This window comes from Dunckerocampus dactyliophorus, chromosome 6 (genome assembly GCF_027744805.1).
Source record: "Dunckerocampus dactyliophorus isolate RoL2022-P2 chromosome 6, RoL_Ddac_1.1, whole genome shotgun sequence".
Taxonomy (NCBI): domain Eukaryota; kingdom Metazoa; phylum Chordata; class Actinopteri; order Syngnathiformes; family Syngnathidae; genus Dunckerocampus; species Dunckerocampus dactyliophorus.
The window spans coordinates 18,106,274-18,125,178 of NC_072824.1; the positions used below are offsets into that span (position 1 = coordinate 18,106,274).

The 18,905-nt window shown below is 41.3% G+C and overlaps 1 protein-coding gene across 3 annotated transcripts in view; it reads left to right on the forward strand.

Moving 5' to 3' along the window:
• LOC129182587 (zeta-sarcoglycan) overlaps positions 1-18,905 on the forward strand; it is a 372,011-nt gene that overhangs the window by 219,071 nt on the left and 134,035 nt on the right. For all 3 annotated transcript variants that reach the window (XM_054778927.1, XM_054778926.1, XM_054778928.1), the window contains one exon: positions 1,287-1,496. In XM_054778927.1, the coding sequence (XP_054634902.1) occupies positions 1,287-1,496 (210 nt within the window). The remainder of the gene's footprint in view (positions 1-1,286; positions 1,497-18,905) is intronic.

An 18,905-nucleotide genomic window follows, 5' to 3' on the forward strand; every position in this document is an offset into this window, starting at 1 on the left:
ATTAAAGGTTTTCTATGCTGTAACTGCAAAAATTCAATTTTTAAAGAAGGAATCATGTTTCATCATGTTAGGTTAATTGGCGACTCTAAATTGTCCATAGGTATGAATGTGAGTGTGAATGGTTGTTTGTCTATATGTGCCCTGCGATTGGCTGGCGACCAGTCCAGGGTGTACCCCGCCTGTCGCCCGAAGTCAGCTGGCAGCATACTCCCGCGACCCTCAAGAGGAGAAGCGGCATAGAAAATGGATGGATGGATGGAATCATGCTTTTAATTTCAAGACACATAACAAAGTAGCACAGTGGGAATTTGGACCAACTTAATTTGTAACTTAACAAAATGCAGAAAAGGAAACCTTAACTGACTCATCCAACCCTCGTAACATTCTTGGTTTCTCAATCATTTGACCTAACCCTAACCCACCACTAGCATGGACTCAGTGATGCAGGATTGTGAGTGTGAATGGTTGTTTGACTATATGTGCACTTGGATTGACTGTGACCAGTCCAGGGTGTACCCTAAGTCTCACCCGAAGTCAACTGAAATAGGTTCCAGCTCAAACATCTAGAATGGATGGATAAATGGATGGATGGGCTCTTGTTCTGGCACTTTTCTTGTCAAGGCACTCGGACCAGTCTTTTGCCAGACAAGGAAAATGAAGACATGCAGTCAGGTAACCTAAAGGAAAAGTAAAGTGGTGTAGAAAGTCGAGGTGTCATGTCAGAACATGTATTTATTCATTTTCTACTGCTTATGCTGTTCAGGGACAAAACAGTGTAACGTAATTATGTGTACTCAAGAAGTCCATCCAATTTAGGGTCTTTAATGAACCGAGCATGCATTTTTTTGACTGTGAGTGGAAGCTTGAGTACCCGGAGGGAACCCACAGAAGCAAGCATACAGAACTGAACCTGAGGTGTTCCTGTGAGGACTCAGTAATACTCAACTACTACACATCTAACTTTGTGTGCTGTATGTTTGTGGTTGCCACATGCAAGCGTTCTCTCTATTGCACAATTTGTTCAGTCCAGTTGTCTCTATTTAATATCCTCTCCATCCATCATGGGCCTCCTCTCCTTGCCTATGCATTTTGTCACTGTCTGGGCCACAAACAAGATATCAGCTGTCATGATGTTAAATGGATACGTCTAAAATCAGTATTCATTATCTTAATGGCATACTGTAGTTCCAAAAAGTTGTTCTACAATCATTCCATGAACTGTGCTTAAAGAGAGACCACCAATGTATAACAGCATATTCAAAAAACAACATTTGTCTTTGTTTCAGATGACTCAGGAGCAGTACATCCTGGCAGCACAGCCCAACTCCCTTCACCATCGAGGGGCGTCGGTGTGCGGAGCCCAGGTGTACCCCGCAGTGGGAATCTACGGCTGGAGGAAAAGATGCTTGTACTTCTTCATCCTCCTCCTCCTCGTCACTATGATTGTCAACCTGGCGCTGACCATCTGGATACTCAAAGTCATGAATTTCACACCGGTAAGATGTTATGCGGTTCAAGTGCTCTTGTGGGAGTTGGAAAAGCTACAGCGTAAGAGGTGCTTTTAAAGGTTGTTCACGTAAAAGAAAGGGGGGAAACCGAGAATGATGACCGCAGCTTTTCAGCAACGATAAGTGGGAGTTTATGGTGGTGTGCCAAGCCTGAAAAGTCTAACAAAAACCTCTCAGGTCTCAGCGTCCATCAGCGTCTATAACTCTGGGCAGCCAGCATCAGTAGAATGGGCTTTGCTTTTTTTTGGCTTTTGTGAAACTTATTCCTTATCAGAAGGACCAAGCTAGCTAGATAGCAACTGACCATCATCAATTACTATAGGAAGAGCCTTTTATGGCATATACAGTATACACATTACATTAATACTTGTCTTATTTTTACACTTCTACGGCAGTTAATGTTAAAAATGGCACACACACCTGCAACAGGACTTTTACTGTGCATTCATCATTAAAGTTAAGGGCGTGTTTAAAAACACAGTAATTATTATGACTATGGCTTACTGTATTTTGACCGCATGCTGGACAAGTGATTAGCATGTTGGCCTCACAGTCAGGAGATGGAGCGTTCGAATCGCTGCCCAACATCCCAAAAACAGCCACTGAAGCTAAGTAGGTAATCTGGTCAAAAGATTCAGAGTCAAATTTCACACTAACAACTCCTTTCAAGTTCGACTCCATAAGCGTGTCATGCAGCGGTTACAGCAACCTAACAACCAATACACCATATCACCTCAAGGCGCCGAAGTCTGAACTTTGATTGCTAATATGCAAATGAGAGGCTTATGTTTCAATATATAGAAGAGAATATAAGAGGAGCCGTAAAAAAATAAAGGGGAGGTGGGATGCAGTTAAAAATATATATGCCTGCGGGAAGGCTGCCAGCACAAAGTATAAAAAGAGCAGAGGATATTTCATAGGCTAACAGTATGGAAAAGACGAGTCATAAAGGCAAGAGGAGAGAAAAACAAGAGAATGTGAAAGAAATAGTGCATTAAATAAATACATTAAAGTACAAAACGTAAAAGAATTCCCTTTGATCATCATCACAGAAGTATACATAACAATATATCCAAAACACACAAAACACAAAACGGTTATATCATAATGAAACATAATCAAAACATACATAACATAATTAACCATACAGGTTATGTATACTGTTTTACGACTGCATATGTACTCCTGATCACAATTTTAAGACCATCTGCCAAAATTGCAAGAATTAACATTTTTCCACCGTTCTAAGAAGAGCTTCAAAATGCAAATTCAGTTGTTTTTTGGGGTTATTTGCTTATCCTCCTGACTGTCACGCTCATACGGGCGAGTGTTGTTGTGGCTGCACCACACCGTGTGCCCCAAAACTCACCATACTCCGTCAAGTGTTTGTTATTCAAATGCCGTATTAAATTGAAGCTATTTAACGTGCTAGCCATGTTATATGTTTTTTGTGGCATGTGTTGTTGCAGGATGCAAACTTTACATGACTGTCACATATCACATCAATTCCAAATGGCAGACATGTTTGTTTGGGTTTACTGTCACACGCCTGCACAGTGTGAACGAACGAGGTAAGGCACACAGGGTTCCCTAATATCCTTAATTGTTTAATATTAGGTCAGATTTTTCACATCTGAGTAATTTTTTTTAAAACGGAAGTTCATAAAGGTTGATTAATAAAGTTTATGGGTTTGAATCTCAGCCTAGACCTTGCACACACTCCATTTAGGTTCATTGGAGCCTCTAAATTGGTTCTCAACTGGATTGGCTTCGGGACTCACCATCACCTCTTAATGGCAAGCGTTGACCCAAATTGCGGAAATTTTGCAACTCAAATTTCTCATTGCATTTTTTCCTTGTCCTTCCCCTCCTGCTCAAGCTTGAAAGTCACTCAGAAATACGGCACGCACCTCGGTGGCACACACCTTATTCTTTTGGGATCGCTGGCAACCTCAATGACGACAAGCGGTGTACAAAACGGATGGCTGGATTACTCATTTTTACACTTATCTGTATCGTATGTGCCCTGTGGTTGACTGGTGACTGGTCCAGGATGGACCCTGCCTCTTGCCCAAAGTCAGCTGGAATAGGCTCCAACTCACACATGATCCTGATCATTATAAGCGACAGAAAATAAATTCATTGACGAGCTCAAAGTCTTCACAGTTAAACCTTTCTTTGTATTTTCTACTATTATATTTAAAATACATGCATTATTATGTGTACTCAGATCAAATTTTAAGACCAGTTGAACAAATGCAGGAATTTACATAGTTCACTGTTGGATCTTAAGGAGGTTCAATTCAGTTATTGAGGTGGGGTCTGGAACCGCTATAAACAAGGGACGACTCTACATTGTGGTATGACAACATAAAAGAATCTTAAATACATTTGCCTGGACTGGAACCCTTTCAGTGCGTACTCAGATGTCCTAAAATCTAAAAATAAATACATTTCAGCTGTGGGTCGACACTTTTTTCATCACCGCCACCATTTAAGCGGATGTCTGACTGGCAGCGGTAAATTGCTGGAGCTCTTTGTTTTGTTTGGCTTTGCCTTATTTCTCAATGAAAAGGCAGACCAGAAAGAGATTTGGTTTCAAAGAGACAGTTTTGGCAGAAAATGATGGTGGAAGGTGCTGTGGGATGAACGCAACCTGTCTTTGAGCGACAGAATGAGTGAGGGAGTATAACCATGTACTGTATGTGAATCGTTCCTACAGCTATTCAGCACCAGCTTAGCCTCATCCATTCTCCAATTTGTGTTTGTCTTCCTGTTTGACTCTTACGAGCTATGTTAATTGCAGCTGTCACCTACCATTCATACTGCTTATTTCCTGGTTGGTGTCTTTTCTTTTCGACTTTGTGGCGCAACGTTCCACAATTTCAATTCATCCTCACCAGGGGTGGACTAGGACAAAAATCTGGACCTGGATTTTTTGGTCCAGACCGGCCCGCTACAATCCCAACTCGTCCCAATGATGAACAAACACACAATCCCTTAACAACACCACTATACTAAACAATATCCCTCTATATCCTGCAGCCGTGACTAAATAAATGAGAGTGAAATCATTTATCGGTGGGCTCACTGGACTGCTGGGGTCTCTGGTGAGATCCTGACCACAGGAGATCACAAATCCAGGCCTGAAATGTAACAAATTGTGTTAAATAGTTCTGATTACATTAAAAGATTAAGATTACATAAAAAATTACATTAAAAAAATGAATCTGCATGCAACCAGAAGTAGTTGCCTCAAGTATGGAAAAGAATAATATAACCATCTTATTTTATGTTGTTATTGTAACAAGTAGTGTTTTAATCATTAAATGTATCATGGGAAACTGTTGAAAGGACAATAAATCCATAAACACTGATTGAAAACATATGTAAGGCATGCATATTGTTTAAGTTGTTACAGCAGTGTTCTTCATGATGCAAACTGAACTGTGGGCACTAAAAGGGGTGCATGTTGGCACTTTAAGCACTTGAACTCTGCAGGTGACATGATTGGGGGATGTCATTATAGGTAGAAATTATTACAAAGTGTAAAAATATTTGATGTACATGTTTAAAACATATCAAAGGTTTTGCAACATGTGACTTGTAAGCTTGGACATGTGCCATGTGGCATCCTTTGATAAAAGCAACTCATTAGTGATTCATCATTGAATCAGTATAGTATGCTTATTGTTTTCGAATACTTTAGATGACGAGATGTAGTTATTGTAACCATGATTGCTATCTATTATGTCAAGTAAAGTTCATCGACAGCAAGCAAGCATTCTGAACCATTTACAGTGATAATTCAGTTTTCCCCACCAAACACACGTGCACACACAGATTCAATTATTCATGTAAATAAAACCGCCAATATTAAAATCAGTATAGTTGACATGACCCAGGCAGAACAAATGGCCAACATGTTAACAACTTACAAAGTGAAATGAACACGACTCCTGGCCAACCAGCAAAACACCATGGAGAACGTCTAAGCCTAAGTGGGGATGGCCAATCACATGTTAGCAAGATATGGAAAGAGCCGATCGATGAGCTTGTCGGCGGTGTTCAACTTGAGCAGCCGTTTTCCGCTTGGTCCTAGTGCCTGGCCTGTATCAATTTCCATTTTATATAGTATAACAGTAAGGCGCAGCGATAAATACATTTTTGGTCGGCCCACTGGTAAAACTCCTGATGGCCAATCTCCCCTTGCTCATGATTAAACTGATGCTGAAAGCTGAAATAAAATGGAGTGGTCTCAAAGATTTAGATGCAACATCTTCTAAAACAATGTAAACAGTCCAGTTGCAATCGATTCAATGCCCTGATAATACATTGTCCTGGATGAATGAGAATGTAGATAGATATATACTTTATTCATGTCCAAAAGAAATTCACAAATGTAAATATGAAATATTTATAATATACAAATAAGTATTCTCAGAGACTTAAACATTAATACAAAATTACAAGCAGCAAAGACATTTATACAAGACTACATAACAAATGGCTTGAAGGAATCAAACAGATAAAAACATTTTTGGTCTCTAAATTTTGCATGTAAGGATACTGTAAATAATTAATATTGCCATATCCTAAAAAGTAAAATTCAGCCCCTATCTCTATGGGCGAGTGACTTGACATTGGATAGCCTTAAATTTTACATGACCAAATTTAATCTGTTTGAAATCTCACTGAAAAATGTAGGATGACCACATCACCTTGGCTGAACCAACCAGTCCATCCGTTTCACGACATTTCTATTAAAACAGAACCTAGTTTACCATCTGAAAGATCTTCTCACCATTACCATCAACAAGTTCAGTGCATTTCCCCAACTTTGGCACAAAGAGGCGGGCCAGGGCATGAAACGATTGCATGCATGCACACATTTACACGTAAATTGGCCATGCCACTGAATGACTGAAGAGGAATTGTTGCTCCGTCCATATGATAACCGACACATTTCATAATATAAATAAATCTATTTATGTTTGGTGAGACACACAATCGCCAGACTTGATTGCCGGGACCATCCAACCATCCATCTTCTACCACTTATCTGAGGTTGCGTTGGGGCAGCAGCCTAAGCAGGGAAGCGCAGACTTCCCTCTCCCGGCCACTTCGTCCAGCTCCTCCCAGCAGATCCTGAGACGTTCCCAGGCCAGTTGAGAGACATAGTCTCTCCAATGTGTACTGGGTCTTTCCTGAGGCCTCCTACTGGTGAGACGTGAGACACCTAGGGAGGCGTCCAGGAGGCATCCTGACCAGATGCCCGAGCCACCTCGTCTGGCTCTTCTCAACGCGGAAGAGGAATGGTTCTACCCCGAGTTTCTCCCGGATGACAGAACTTCTCACCTTACTGTATCTCTAAGGGAGAGCCCAGCCACACTACAGAGAAAGCATACTTTGGCCACTTGCACCCGCGATCTTGTCCTTTCGGTCACTACCCAAAGCTCATGACCATAGGTGAGGGTAGGAACGTAGACCGACCAATGAATTGAGAGCTTTGTTTTTGGCTCAGCTCCCTCTTCACCACATAGGACCGATGCAGAGAGCAGAATCTGTGACAATGACCAGCCTTGGCGGAGTCCAACCCTCACTGGAAACGGGTCAGACTAATTAGTAATGGTTTTATTTATTTTGAACATGCATAAAAGTTATATTGGATTACATCACATAGCACAGCTCACAGTTCTACATGTCCAAAAAGGAGTAGGAAGAGACAAAGTTTAATTGATCCTACGTCCCATCTGTTTCACATTAATTGCAATACATTTCTTCACTTCCTGTATTCCAATGTACTCTTTGCTAGTTAAAATACATAAATCAATATAACCATGTGGTAAAATAAAAGCTAAATAATTTATATAACAGTCATAATAAATAATAATAAATATATAATAAATATATAATAACCGATGTAAGGGTTAATAGTTGACAGAAACATAGTTGACTACAATGTGCTCATGAAGAATGAAGAGTTAGTAGTAAGTGTTACCGGACTTTTCATTGGATGTAAGCAGTGGTTCAGGACTCTTCTTCCTTGTACTTTGTAAACATCAACTGCTTGTACCTTTTCTTGAAATCTGTCATTTTAGTGCAAAATTTAAGTTCCTTACTCAGTCAGTTCCATAATTTGATTCCACAAAGTGAAATGCTGAAGGTTTTTAGCGTGGTTCTCGCGCATAAATGTTTTCAGGTTAATTTTTCCCTGAGGTCATATTTCTCCTCTCTAGTTGAGAAGAATTGTATGCCAGTTTTAGGTAGCAGGTTATTGTTTGCTTTATGCATAATTTTAGCTGTTTGAAAATTTACTCGATCAGCATTGCCAGCAATGTGGACCAAACTCTTACACTGATGATACAGGGAGCGAACGCCTGAAGTAGGTGGTCCAGTACCCCATACTCCTGGAGTACTCTTCACAGAATTCTTCAAGGAATATGGTTGAATGCTTTTTCAAAGTTGGGACACACCCTAAAAGGGGGACCACCACCTGCCAATCCAGAGACACTTGCCCCGATGTCCACATAATGCTACAGAGTTGTGTCAAACACGACACCCCCACAGCAACCAGGGCCTTAAAGGAAAACTGCACTGGAATTTTGCCAATCATTCACAATCCTTATGTACTCTTTTCTGTGAGGCAGCTAAGAATGCACGTAATGGAAAACGCTTATTCTGCTTATAAAGCCTTTTGAAAAAAAATTCAAAAAGCACCAACAACACTTTACATATAATGCGACATGCATATTAACCAAGCTACAGTGACATTGTTATTATTATTATCAACATTGTTACGTTGATCAAATTACGTTACTGGGGTATCGACACCTTGCCACACCGGCTAGCGACTAGCTTCACCACACACTCGCCGCACTCACATTGCGACCGCCAGAGCCGGACACCGCTTGGCCTGCCGGTACATGTCATCTGCGTCCGGAGTCCCATGGGCCCGATAGGACTCCTTCTTCATCTTGACGGCATCCTTCACCACTGATGTCCACCAAAGGGTTCTGGGATTACCGCCACGACAGGCATCGACCATCTTACGGCCACAGTGCCAATCACCGCCTCAATAATAGAGGTACGGAACATGGTACACTCGAACTCAATGTCCGCTGCTTCCCTCTGAACATGGTAGAAGCTCTCCCTGAAGTGAGAGTTGAAACTCCTGACAGGGGACTCTGCCAGACGTTCCCAGTTGACCCTCACAATATGTTTGGGTCTGCCAGGTGCCCAGAGTGTCCTGGTGCCAAGCGCACATGTGGACACCCTTACACTTGAACATGGTGTTCGTTATGGACAATCTGTGACGAGCACAGAAGTCCAATAACAAAACACCGCTCAGGTTCAGAGCAGTGGGGCCCGGCCCAATCACGCCTCTCCAGGTCTGACTGTCGCTGCCAGCGTTAGCGTTGAAGTCCCCCAGCAGAACAAGGGAATCCCCCAAGGGAGCACTCTCCAGTAATCCCTCTAGGGACTCCAAAACGGGCAGCTGAACTGCTGTTTGGCGCATAAGCACAAACAACAGTCAGGACTTGTGCCCTTACCAGAATTCGGAGGAAAACTATCCTCTCGTTCACCGGGTTAAACTCAAGAATTGCCACCCCTGCCTGTCACCTTTCACTGCCGGCAACACCAGAGTGAAATAATGTCCAGCCCGAGGTGAGTCCAACTATATCTACTTCTCCACCTCACGCACCAGCTCAGGCTCCTTCCCCACCAGAGAAGTGACATTCGACATGTCAAGAGCTAGCTTCTGCAGCCGAGGATCGGACCGCAAAGGTCCCCGCTTTCGGCAGCCACCCAGATCACTCTGCATCCAACGCCTTTGGCCTCTCCCATGGGTGGTGAGCTCATTGCCGTGGGTACCCATGTTGTCTGTTCGGGCTGTGCCCAGCCGGGCCCCATTTGATTGCACAATGATTCCTAATAAAACACGTGCTACTGTTGCAGCCGTAACCCATGCCAACCTGAAACTCAACTCTGAACCCCCCGACATCACTTCCTGTCCGCCAGCCACTGGGCTCCCCTCCGGAACATATTTGTAGCAACACACACAAGCATGAGTCTTACTTATGTCTTAAATGGCTTGTTTACTCTTATTATGTCTACTATATTGGATAGTACACGTGTAAAGGTGAATATAGGCGTGTATTTCCAATGTAAATTAGCATCGAGCTAGCACATTTGTTCAAATGCATTTTGTTTGTTGATTGTCACAGAAAAATGTATATTTTTCTCATGTAAGTCATAATTGGCATGCTTTATTTCTGTGTGTTCAGTCTTACAGTATTTCAAAGTAAAGATTCTAAAATGGAATTCAACTGGAGTCTGTGAGATAGCAAGTAGAGACCAAACGTTAGTGGGAACAAAACACACACTGAACGTCTCCCCTGCACTGGTCTCGAGGAATTAATTTGCTCTGTTCTGTTTGACTGTTTTCTTATGGGTATAAATGCAAGTTACTGAACCCTAAATACAAATGTTATACAAAATTAGATTACTACAAGGAGAGGGGCTGAAGCTCTCGGAATCTTTAGTGGAGCATCAACTTCTGCTCCTTTTTCAACTGACAATTTGAATTTCCCTCAGCTGAAAGGCCGTAAGGTACATGATCTCAATTAGCGACCAGGATGAACTTTGCTGTCGCAGCTGCTGTAGTCACTCATGCTGACCAGATTTGTGTACATTTTCTCAAAACACTTGCCAAGAGTAGCTTAAGTCCTTTGGCAAATATAATCTGAGGTCTCAGTGGAGAGGGGAGAAGGGGATGCTAAGTGAAGCATGGACTGTGTTTGTGTGTGTATGTGCATGTGTGTGTGTGTTTTAAAATGGTGTCCCATCCTCCACGGTTAGCTTCTCCCACCCGTCCCCTGCCTCTGGGCTCGTCAAGGACGAGACGAGCTGATCTGTTTTCCTTCCTGATGGAGTGGAAGTGAGTGGCTGATCTGCAAGCACAGGAAGGCAGAGTCTGACGTTTGACAAGTGGCTGTGTGAGTGTCAGCGGTCTCATCGTGTTTCGCTCACTGCTCAAGGCCACATCAAAACGTGTGGTCTGCGGTGGACATGTGCCACAGCATTCTGCTGACTGGATTGTGTTTGCCAACTCAACCTTCAAGTGTTTTCCTGCACATCAGCCAACATGCTGCTCCTGTGTGATTGTTAGCATAGTTGGCACAAGACATATTACTGCCTTTGCTCCATAAAATGCCACAAGTCTACACAGCTTCATGCAAATTAGTGGTACATTGGATTTATAGTCATTCTGTCAGCAGCATTTTGTGTGTTTCACAGTACTTTGAATCTTTATGTTTGATATAGTTTTTTTTGTACAGTCATGAGACCACCCTTGTTTCTTGTTCAATTTAATGCCTGACACAACTAAAGGTATTTTTGTTTGGACAAATATAACACTGACAACTAAAATAGCTCATAAGAGTTAAATACAGACCTGATCAAAATCTTAAGACCAGCTGAAAAATTGCTAGAATTTGCATTTTGCACATTTGGATCTTAATGAGGTTTTAAGTAGAGCTACAATATGCAAAAGCAAGAAGGGGGAGTGAGACATGATGCGAGTGTTTCCAGGAGGCTGGTGGGAACATTGCTCCAAATGGTGAAGATGGCTTCACGAAGGGCATCAACTGTCTGAAACTGATGGCCATTTTTATAAACTTCCCTTGCCATCCATCCCCAAATGTTCTCTATGGGATTTAAAACAGGGGAACATGCAGGATGGTCCAAAAGAGTGATGTTATTCTCCCTGAAGAAGTCCTTGGTCAAGCGAGCATTGTGAACTGCAGTGTTGTCCTGTTGAAAAAGCCAGCTGTTACCACACAGACGAGGGCCCTCAGTCATGAGGGATGCCCGCTGCAACATCTTCCGCTGTTTGACGACCCTGCACCACCTGAAGCTCCAGTGTTCCACTGAATGAAAAAGCACCCCAGACCATGATGAACCCCCCTCCACTGTGCCGGGTAGAAAACATCTCAGGTGGGATCTCCTTGTCATGTCAGTAACGTTGGAAACCATCTGGACCGTCAAGGTCACATTTTTTCTCATCAGAGAATACAACTTTTTTCCACCTTTTAATGTCCCATGTTTGATGCTCTCTGGCAAAGTCTAAACGGGCAGTTCTGTGGCGTTGAAGGAGACGAGGTTTTTGAATTTCTTTTTTGTTTATTAAACCCTTCTCTTACGCTTCTATTACGCTGCAGTTGGCATCACTAAGGGCCTCAATTTGGGTCAAAGACCGCCCTGTGTCTTGATGGACAGCCAATCGGAACCTCCGGCTCAGCGCAGGTGTGATTTTTTTGGGTCTACCACTTGACTTTTTTGTTCCATAATGCTCAAGATCTTTCAAAAAATGTAAAATGACTGTCTTACTGCTCCAAACCTCAGCAGCAATGGCACGCTGCGAGAGCCCTTGCTTGTGCAGCTTGACAATCTAACCATGTTTTCTTAGAAAAAGCTTTAGCTTTAGCCATCAGGAGGGCATGACAGTGTGAATGCCTGACAGAAAATAAAATCTTTGAACTTTTATAGCCTGTGGTCTTAAACTTTTCATCAGGTAAACAACCTATCTCAGTTTTTTTGTTTGTTTGTTTCAATTACAAGTTCCAAATGTTTTTTGTCTCACTCCCCCTTCTTGCTTTTGCATATTGTAGCTCTACTTAAAACCTCATTAAGATCCAAATGTGCAAAATGCAAATTCTAGCAATTTTTCAGCTGGTCTTAAGAGTTTGACCAGGAGTGTATTTTGGCAGTGCAATCCTATTAGCTATTGTGTAAGAACTTAAGTGATTTTGGTTATTATCAAGAAAACCCTGATAGTTGCCAGATATCAGCTCTTAAATTAAACTCTTATGAGCTATATTTGTTTGCATTATTATATTTGTCCAAACAAATGTACCTTTAGTTTACCAGGCATTAAAATGGATCAATAAACTGAAGAAACAAGGTTGGTCTAATCATGACTGTATGTTTGCTGCAACTCAACGTATGCTGGAGCCGTTCCAGTCTGACTTCGGGCGAGAGGCGGGGTACACCCTGGACTGGTCGCCAGTCAATCGCAGGGCACATATAAGCAAACAACCATTCACATTGTGGCCATTTAAACCTTTTTGGAATGTGGGAGGAAACCTTAGTGCCCACAGAAAACCCACACACGCACGGGGAGAACATGCAAACTCCACACAGAGATTCTCACACAGGTCTTCCTGACTGTGTGGCCAACATGCAAACCATTGGGCCACCGTGCAGCCCCCTGTGTAAATAAGTAAGTTTGATGATTATTTTGTGCATTAGGAGTGTTAAACCTTGAAGACTTCATTTATATTGGTGTTCCAATCCCAGCACGGCGCAGCAGTGAAAACCTGTCACTGTGAGTGGGGATTCCCTTCAAAATGAGCCTTTATCGTTATCTTTGGTTGTATGTATTTTTGTACGTCCGATACTGCTTTATCATGATCGTCAAACTCTCTTTTTTTAGCTGGTCTAATGAGATTTGCTGAAGGAATCGACCATTCATGTGTGTTGCCTTAGAGGCATTCGACTTAGTATTGTACTCAGATGTGAGTAAGCATGTACAGGTATGTGCTGTTGAAGGCAGTTTAAGCTCTGAAACCTGCTTTCCTCAGCTCCTCTTCCACTCACCATCATTATAGCTGTTCACACCTGCACAGTGGAGTTTATTGTACGCTTACACACACACACACACACACACACGCACGCACACGCACACTTTTCTCATTTTGTCAGTAACAGTGCTGACATCAGGTAATGGGAGAGTCCGTTGTGGAGTGCACTGTCCCCCTGTAACACACACACACACACACGCACACAGGTTAATGTCACATATCCATCAGACTTAGAGTGCTGACACACTTTAATTGCTTTAATTGCTCCACATGCAACCAGCTGCATACACATAGACAGGCACGCACCTACTATACTCAAATGAGAATTACATTTTCTGTAGCAATGCGAGTTCACACGGAAATATTCTCTCCGGACGATACTATCAGTGCAGAACTGTGGCATAATGCAACACTAGACATGTGCATGTTCGCGCTTCACTCTATCACACTTTTAAAAAAATATATTAATTAATAAATCAGGCTGTTTTGTGGTTGAATATGGTCTATTAGTCAAAAATATGCACATGTAAGTTAATTTTAGGCTCTAATATTATTAAAAAAAAACGTATTTAGAAGGTCGTAAACAGGTTTTTTTATGCCTTAACTACAAAAGTATTTGATTTATAAATAAAGAATCCTACTTTGTGGAATGTCACTTAACATGGTCAGTCCAAAACCAATTAACCGCCATAAACAAGGGATTACTGTATAAACAATGCATTGGTTGAATGCAAATACATTAGTGTAAACATGTAAAAGGTATATACAGTAAGTCAGAATCGTCAAGCATATGTTGCTTTATTTTAAAACGTAATATAATATCTTAAATAGGATACCTATTGACAATCAAAACAGTTCAGTCTCTCTAACTTTCTCAGACTATTTGTAAAATGTCACTACTGATTAAACTGAACATTAGTGTCCCTCAATATTTACTTTCTAAAAATGGGGATTCAACAACAAACACTTGTAAATGTGCTCTATATCAACAAAAATGAAAACAAAAATACACAGCAGGTGAGTCTTTGTGATTATTACGTCTGTCAAAGCATGGATATTTTTATAGTGTCAGCAACATTTTCAGTTCCACGTTAGAAAAAGAACATAAAACAATGATTTGTGCTTTTATGCATAAACCCAACAGCGTGTGACAGCTCAATTTGATTTAGTCAGCGCTATAGTCCTATTATCTTTAGTAGCAATATGTCACAAAATGACACAGAAAGCACACACAAAGAGCCGAACCCCACCTGCAGTGCGTACAGGTCTTGCAGCTACAGTGTGTGTGCTTATGTGTGTGTCAAGACGAGGATGTTACATTTAGTGTGTGTTTAATGTATGTGTAGGGAGGTGGAATAGCCATCAGTCAGCAGTTTTATCCTTGTTATCTCTGCTGGCAATCCATCATAGATATTAACCATGATAAATAATGAACACACACTCATCTTTTAGAGCCCCGGTGTGTGTATTTGTACGGGCTAAGCGTGCCACCGTATGTGTTTGTCTTGTTTGGTCTTCAGAGATCAGGATGATTGCATTCACTTTTATGCTGACATCCTTGTTTGTGCGTTAGTTCCCGTGTGCTTTTAGATGAGGTTTCATGCAACATGAAGTCTAGAAGTCAGAGCCACTGACCTGAGAAGAGCGCTGTATGTCACATTAGTGCCACAGCAGCTTGTTTTGTGGATTGTTAGTGTCATTTAGATGTTGTTGAGACACCCCAGGGTTGAAACTAGATGTGGGACAACTAGAGAAAATGTGCTGTGGTAGGCAAAAGAGAGTCTGGATCGGAATAATTTCTAATTTAACTCAGCTCTTCATGAGCTAGCTTATATGTTCTGTTTTAAAAGTCCTTCAAAATCATTTCTCTTTGTGTCCATCACATATTTTAATCTTCTACCGCTAAATTATTTAATGCCCTCTGCCACTGACGAGAAATTACACCAACTTTACCACTCCATGGTATAAGCTGTGTTCACATTTGTCAGGTTTAGCCCTGTTAAACAAAGTCTAAATTGGCATAAGCAATGGACCTGTTGTCTCTTTGCAGCATACATCCATCCATGTGTGGGCATGTGGAATGGAGGAACTCCAGGAAGTTCTTAAAATATAACATTTGAAAAGCTCTTTGTGACATCTCAGCTGGTAAAAATACCACCATACAAAATAGGCAGCGACTGCCACTCAGCAGAAAGAGATTCTATTTAGACAGTGAGAAATCTAATTGAACCAAGTCCAAAATGTGTGATTTAAAGTGCTGTGATCCAAACCAGAGTACCGAAATGCAAGTGTAAACAGTCTGAATCTAGCCAGACTCACTGTAAGCCAGGGGTCACCAACCCGTCAATCGCGATCAGTTGATTTTTGGGACTTAGCCGGTTCAACTCGCAAATATTTGGGAAAATAAATGCATCACCACATCAGTGCCCTCCCCTCTGGTAGAGTGCCCAACAGGCACGTATTTTTTCACAGCTGAACACACTCGTACACTTCGCCACTCTACGGTCATGTACCCTGCTAGCCCCACTCCTGAGCCTAGTTCCCAAAGTATTGGTGGCCTGAGGCACACTGCAGCAAAAACAGCAAAAGGTGTAAGGAGGAGAGGTTCCGCAGGTCCTTCATACCGACCACTGTCAGGCTCTACAACACCTGAACCACCTGAACCATGTTGTATTCACTATGTCACTATGTATTCTTTACTTGCGTATCTTGCTTGATGCTGTAACAAGTGAATTTGCCTGCTGTGGGATTAATAAAGTACAATACAATACAATACAAAAATAAAGCAAAAGGCACAATGGTAAAAAGCTGAAATGTTGACACCACCAACCAATATGATTCATAATTTAGTTTTTCTGGTTCAGAATTAAATTGTGAGTTCACACCGACAAGTTGTTAAGGGTGTATTTTTTAGACTGCTTCTCCAGGCTACAGTTTCAATGTTACCAATGTTACTAAGAAGGTACTTTAAGCTTGTAAAAAAATGGCGACCCCAGAAGGTATTGGCAATGACACTGCCAGCTGCAGCATCAGAAATGAATAATGCAATGTAAAGTCAAATACCCATGAGATTGCAGCTTTCTGCAACTGAAAATTCTAACTGAAATTTTCGGGGAAAATCCCTCAAACGTTGTAATAAGCTGCGGAGTTTATCACCATGTGGGACGTCACATAAGAACTAAGCAAATCTTGCAAGCTTAGCAAGCATCAAATAAGTAATTCTTTGTATTCTGTAGCTTTTCTCAACACTTTTTCCAATAAGATAAACTGCAGACATGGATAAGGTTATGAGAGACGTCAGCAGACTTCAACGTACCTTAGAAGATCTCAGCTCAGCCCGCATTATGGGATTGACTCAGCTCAGCTTTTTTGCTTTTTTTCATCTTTTTTGAGACATTTCTGCCTAAAAAGGTTGTGTTCAGAGACGAAGAATGTGAGAGGAAAAGACGAGTATACTGCAGGATACATGCTTTAGTGATGCTTTTAATATCGATATTGTTATTCATGCCGAGAAAGACAATGTATAATCTTGGTGGAATTTTAAAATCTCAGTTCAGTGTCAACTTCTTTCAGCATTGTCATTTCTGTTTAACTTAAGTCATATTGGAGACCACAAGTTTTAGTTTTACTCAATAGATTAGTGTTCTTCTCCCCAAAATACCCAATTTGAGGTATGTAAATGGTAAAAAAACAAGCATGAGCTGTCCTTCAGTCAACTGTTTCAGCTCTATAATAAATGCTCCTCCGCTTGGATAGACAGCTTCTACGCATGGTGCTTAGGGGCGCTATTACAGCTTAGTTGGCTATGTAGTCATGGAGGAGAGTCCCATCTACACAAAGTACAGAGCAGCGACGCAGAGGGGATCAGCTGCAGATCGGCTCGGGCCCTGTCACGGCCGAGCTTCGCTTCAGTGGCTTGGGCAATTTTTGATGGATACAAGTGTATTTCGGGGAAGCAGGCTTAAGAGATGCTCTCATGTTACAGAACAGAATGGCGGCTGTCTGGCCGATGTGCTGAGTGTCTCTCTGGCAGGAATATCATTGACCGCTTGTCCATTCCGCTGTCTAATATTTTTTATCTTGTGATACAGACATCCATAAGAAGTGATGAGTAAACAATAGAAGAGAGAGCACATTTAAGTGATATGATCCAGCAAAACACAGTGATGAATTATGGTTAGGAGTCATTTACAGCATGAGAGTGAGAACTTACATTGCGATCAGGGTTTTAAGCTGCCGACACCGATCATCCAGGACTGAAATCGTCCGATACCGATCACATGGAGTCGTTATACATCTCTCAGTTTATTTTTAATCAGTGCTATTGGCCAGGGAAGAAATGGATGGGGGGGTAGGATTAAATAAACTTTGCTTCTTCCTATTCCTTTTTGTAGAACTGTGAATTGTACTATGTGATGTATTCCAATGTAACTTGTATGCATGTTCAAAATTAATGAAACAATTACCATTACCATGTCTGAAATATGCCCATTTGACTGTATTTTACTGAAAGAAAGATAAATATATTAAATATATTTGTATGTGTTCGCAGCGCTTCACATGCATTCACATGTTTTGAGTGAATTTTATGGGATTTCCGAGCACACTTAAATGCAGCAAATTGTACTTTCTCATTAAGAGTTACAACGTGAGTGATAAGAATGTTCACTTACTGATTTTCATTGCATTTCTGTTTATTTAGACCACCCATACACGCATAATAAAGACGTTGTTGTGAATTTTCGGAGTGTCAGTAAATGCATCTTGCGGTCTGTCTCGTGACAGTGTTGTTGCAATGAATGGATCAGAGACGTGTTTGTTTGGAGTAGGAGATACATACAGTATATGGTGTTGGAATGGCACTGCTGTTGATGTGTTCAGGTAAGAATAAAGTTATAAAAGAGCGTAAGACACTGTGACTCTGTCGGGAGCAACACTGTGGCGCCGTCTGTCGTCATAACAGAGAGCCGTGGCTTGTCATGATGCGTGTGCGTTAATTACGCAAAAAAATTGTATGTCATTAATGAACTATATTAGTTACCACCGTTAACGCGCTATTTTTGACCGCCCTAATATATATATATGTATATATATATATATACTGTACAGATATAGCTTGTAAAAGCCCATTCCAGTGTGAGATGAACTATTTTAACTAACAGTAAAATTAAGCTAATCTTTAATGTCGCCATGCAATGTGCAAATCAATACACTTCTGCCTTAACCGCCCCCATTTACTTAGCAGGATTGCTGGCATGGCTGTAAAAAAAATAATGCACCTTATTATGGCGGAATCCTGGTGTGTGGGCTCTGAGCTGGCCATTTCATATGTTACGGTACACACTTGCTCAGTAAGCCATGCATGCGGTACTGTAATAAAAGTTATTACAGCAGAAATGCTGATGCTTAGTTTATTTTCCAACAGTAGCAATTTTTTTTTTTTTTATCGCAAGTATAACTGATGTACATAATTGACTATGTCAAGTCTGAAATTGTCACACTGCATATTGAGGGGCAGTTCTGACCCAACAAAAAAATATATGGTAATCCTAATGTGTTGCAGGTCTGAAAATGGTAATGTTTTATTATCCAGTCTCCATTGAGCATCCTCTCTAAATGTGAATCATTTGTTTCTGAATGCTCCATAGCACACATAAAAAAAACTAAAAAAAACTGGCTTAATTTTTATGATGGATGCCCTTCCTGATGAAGCCCTGGTCAGGGATTGAGCCCGTGTCCTCTGCCATGAAAG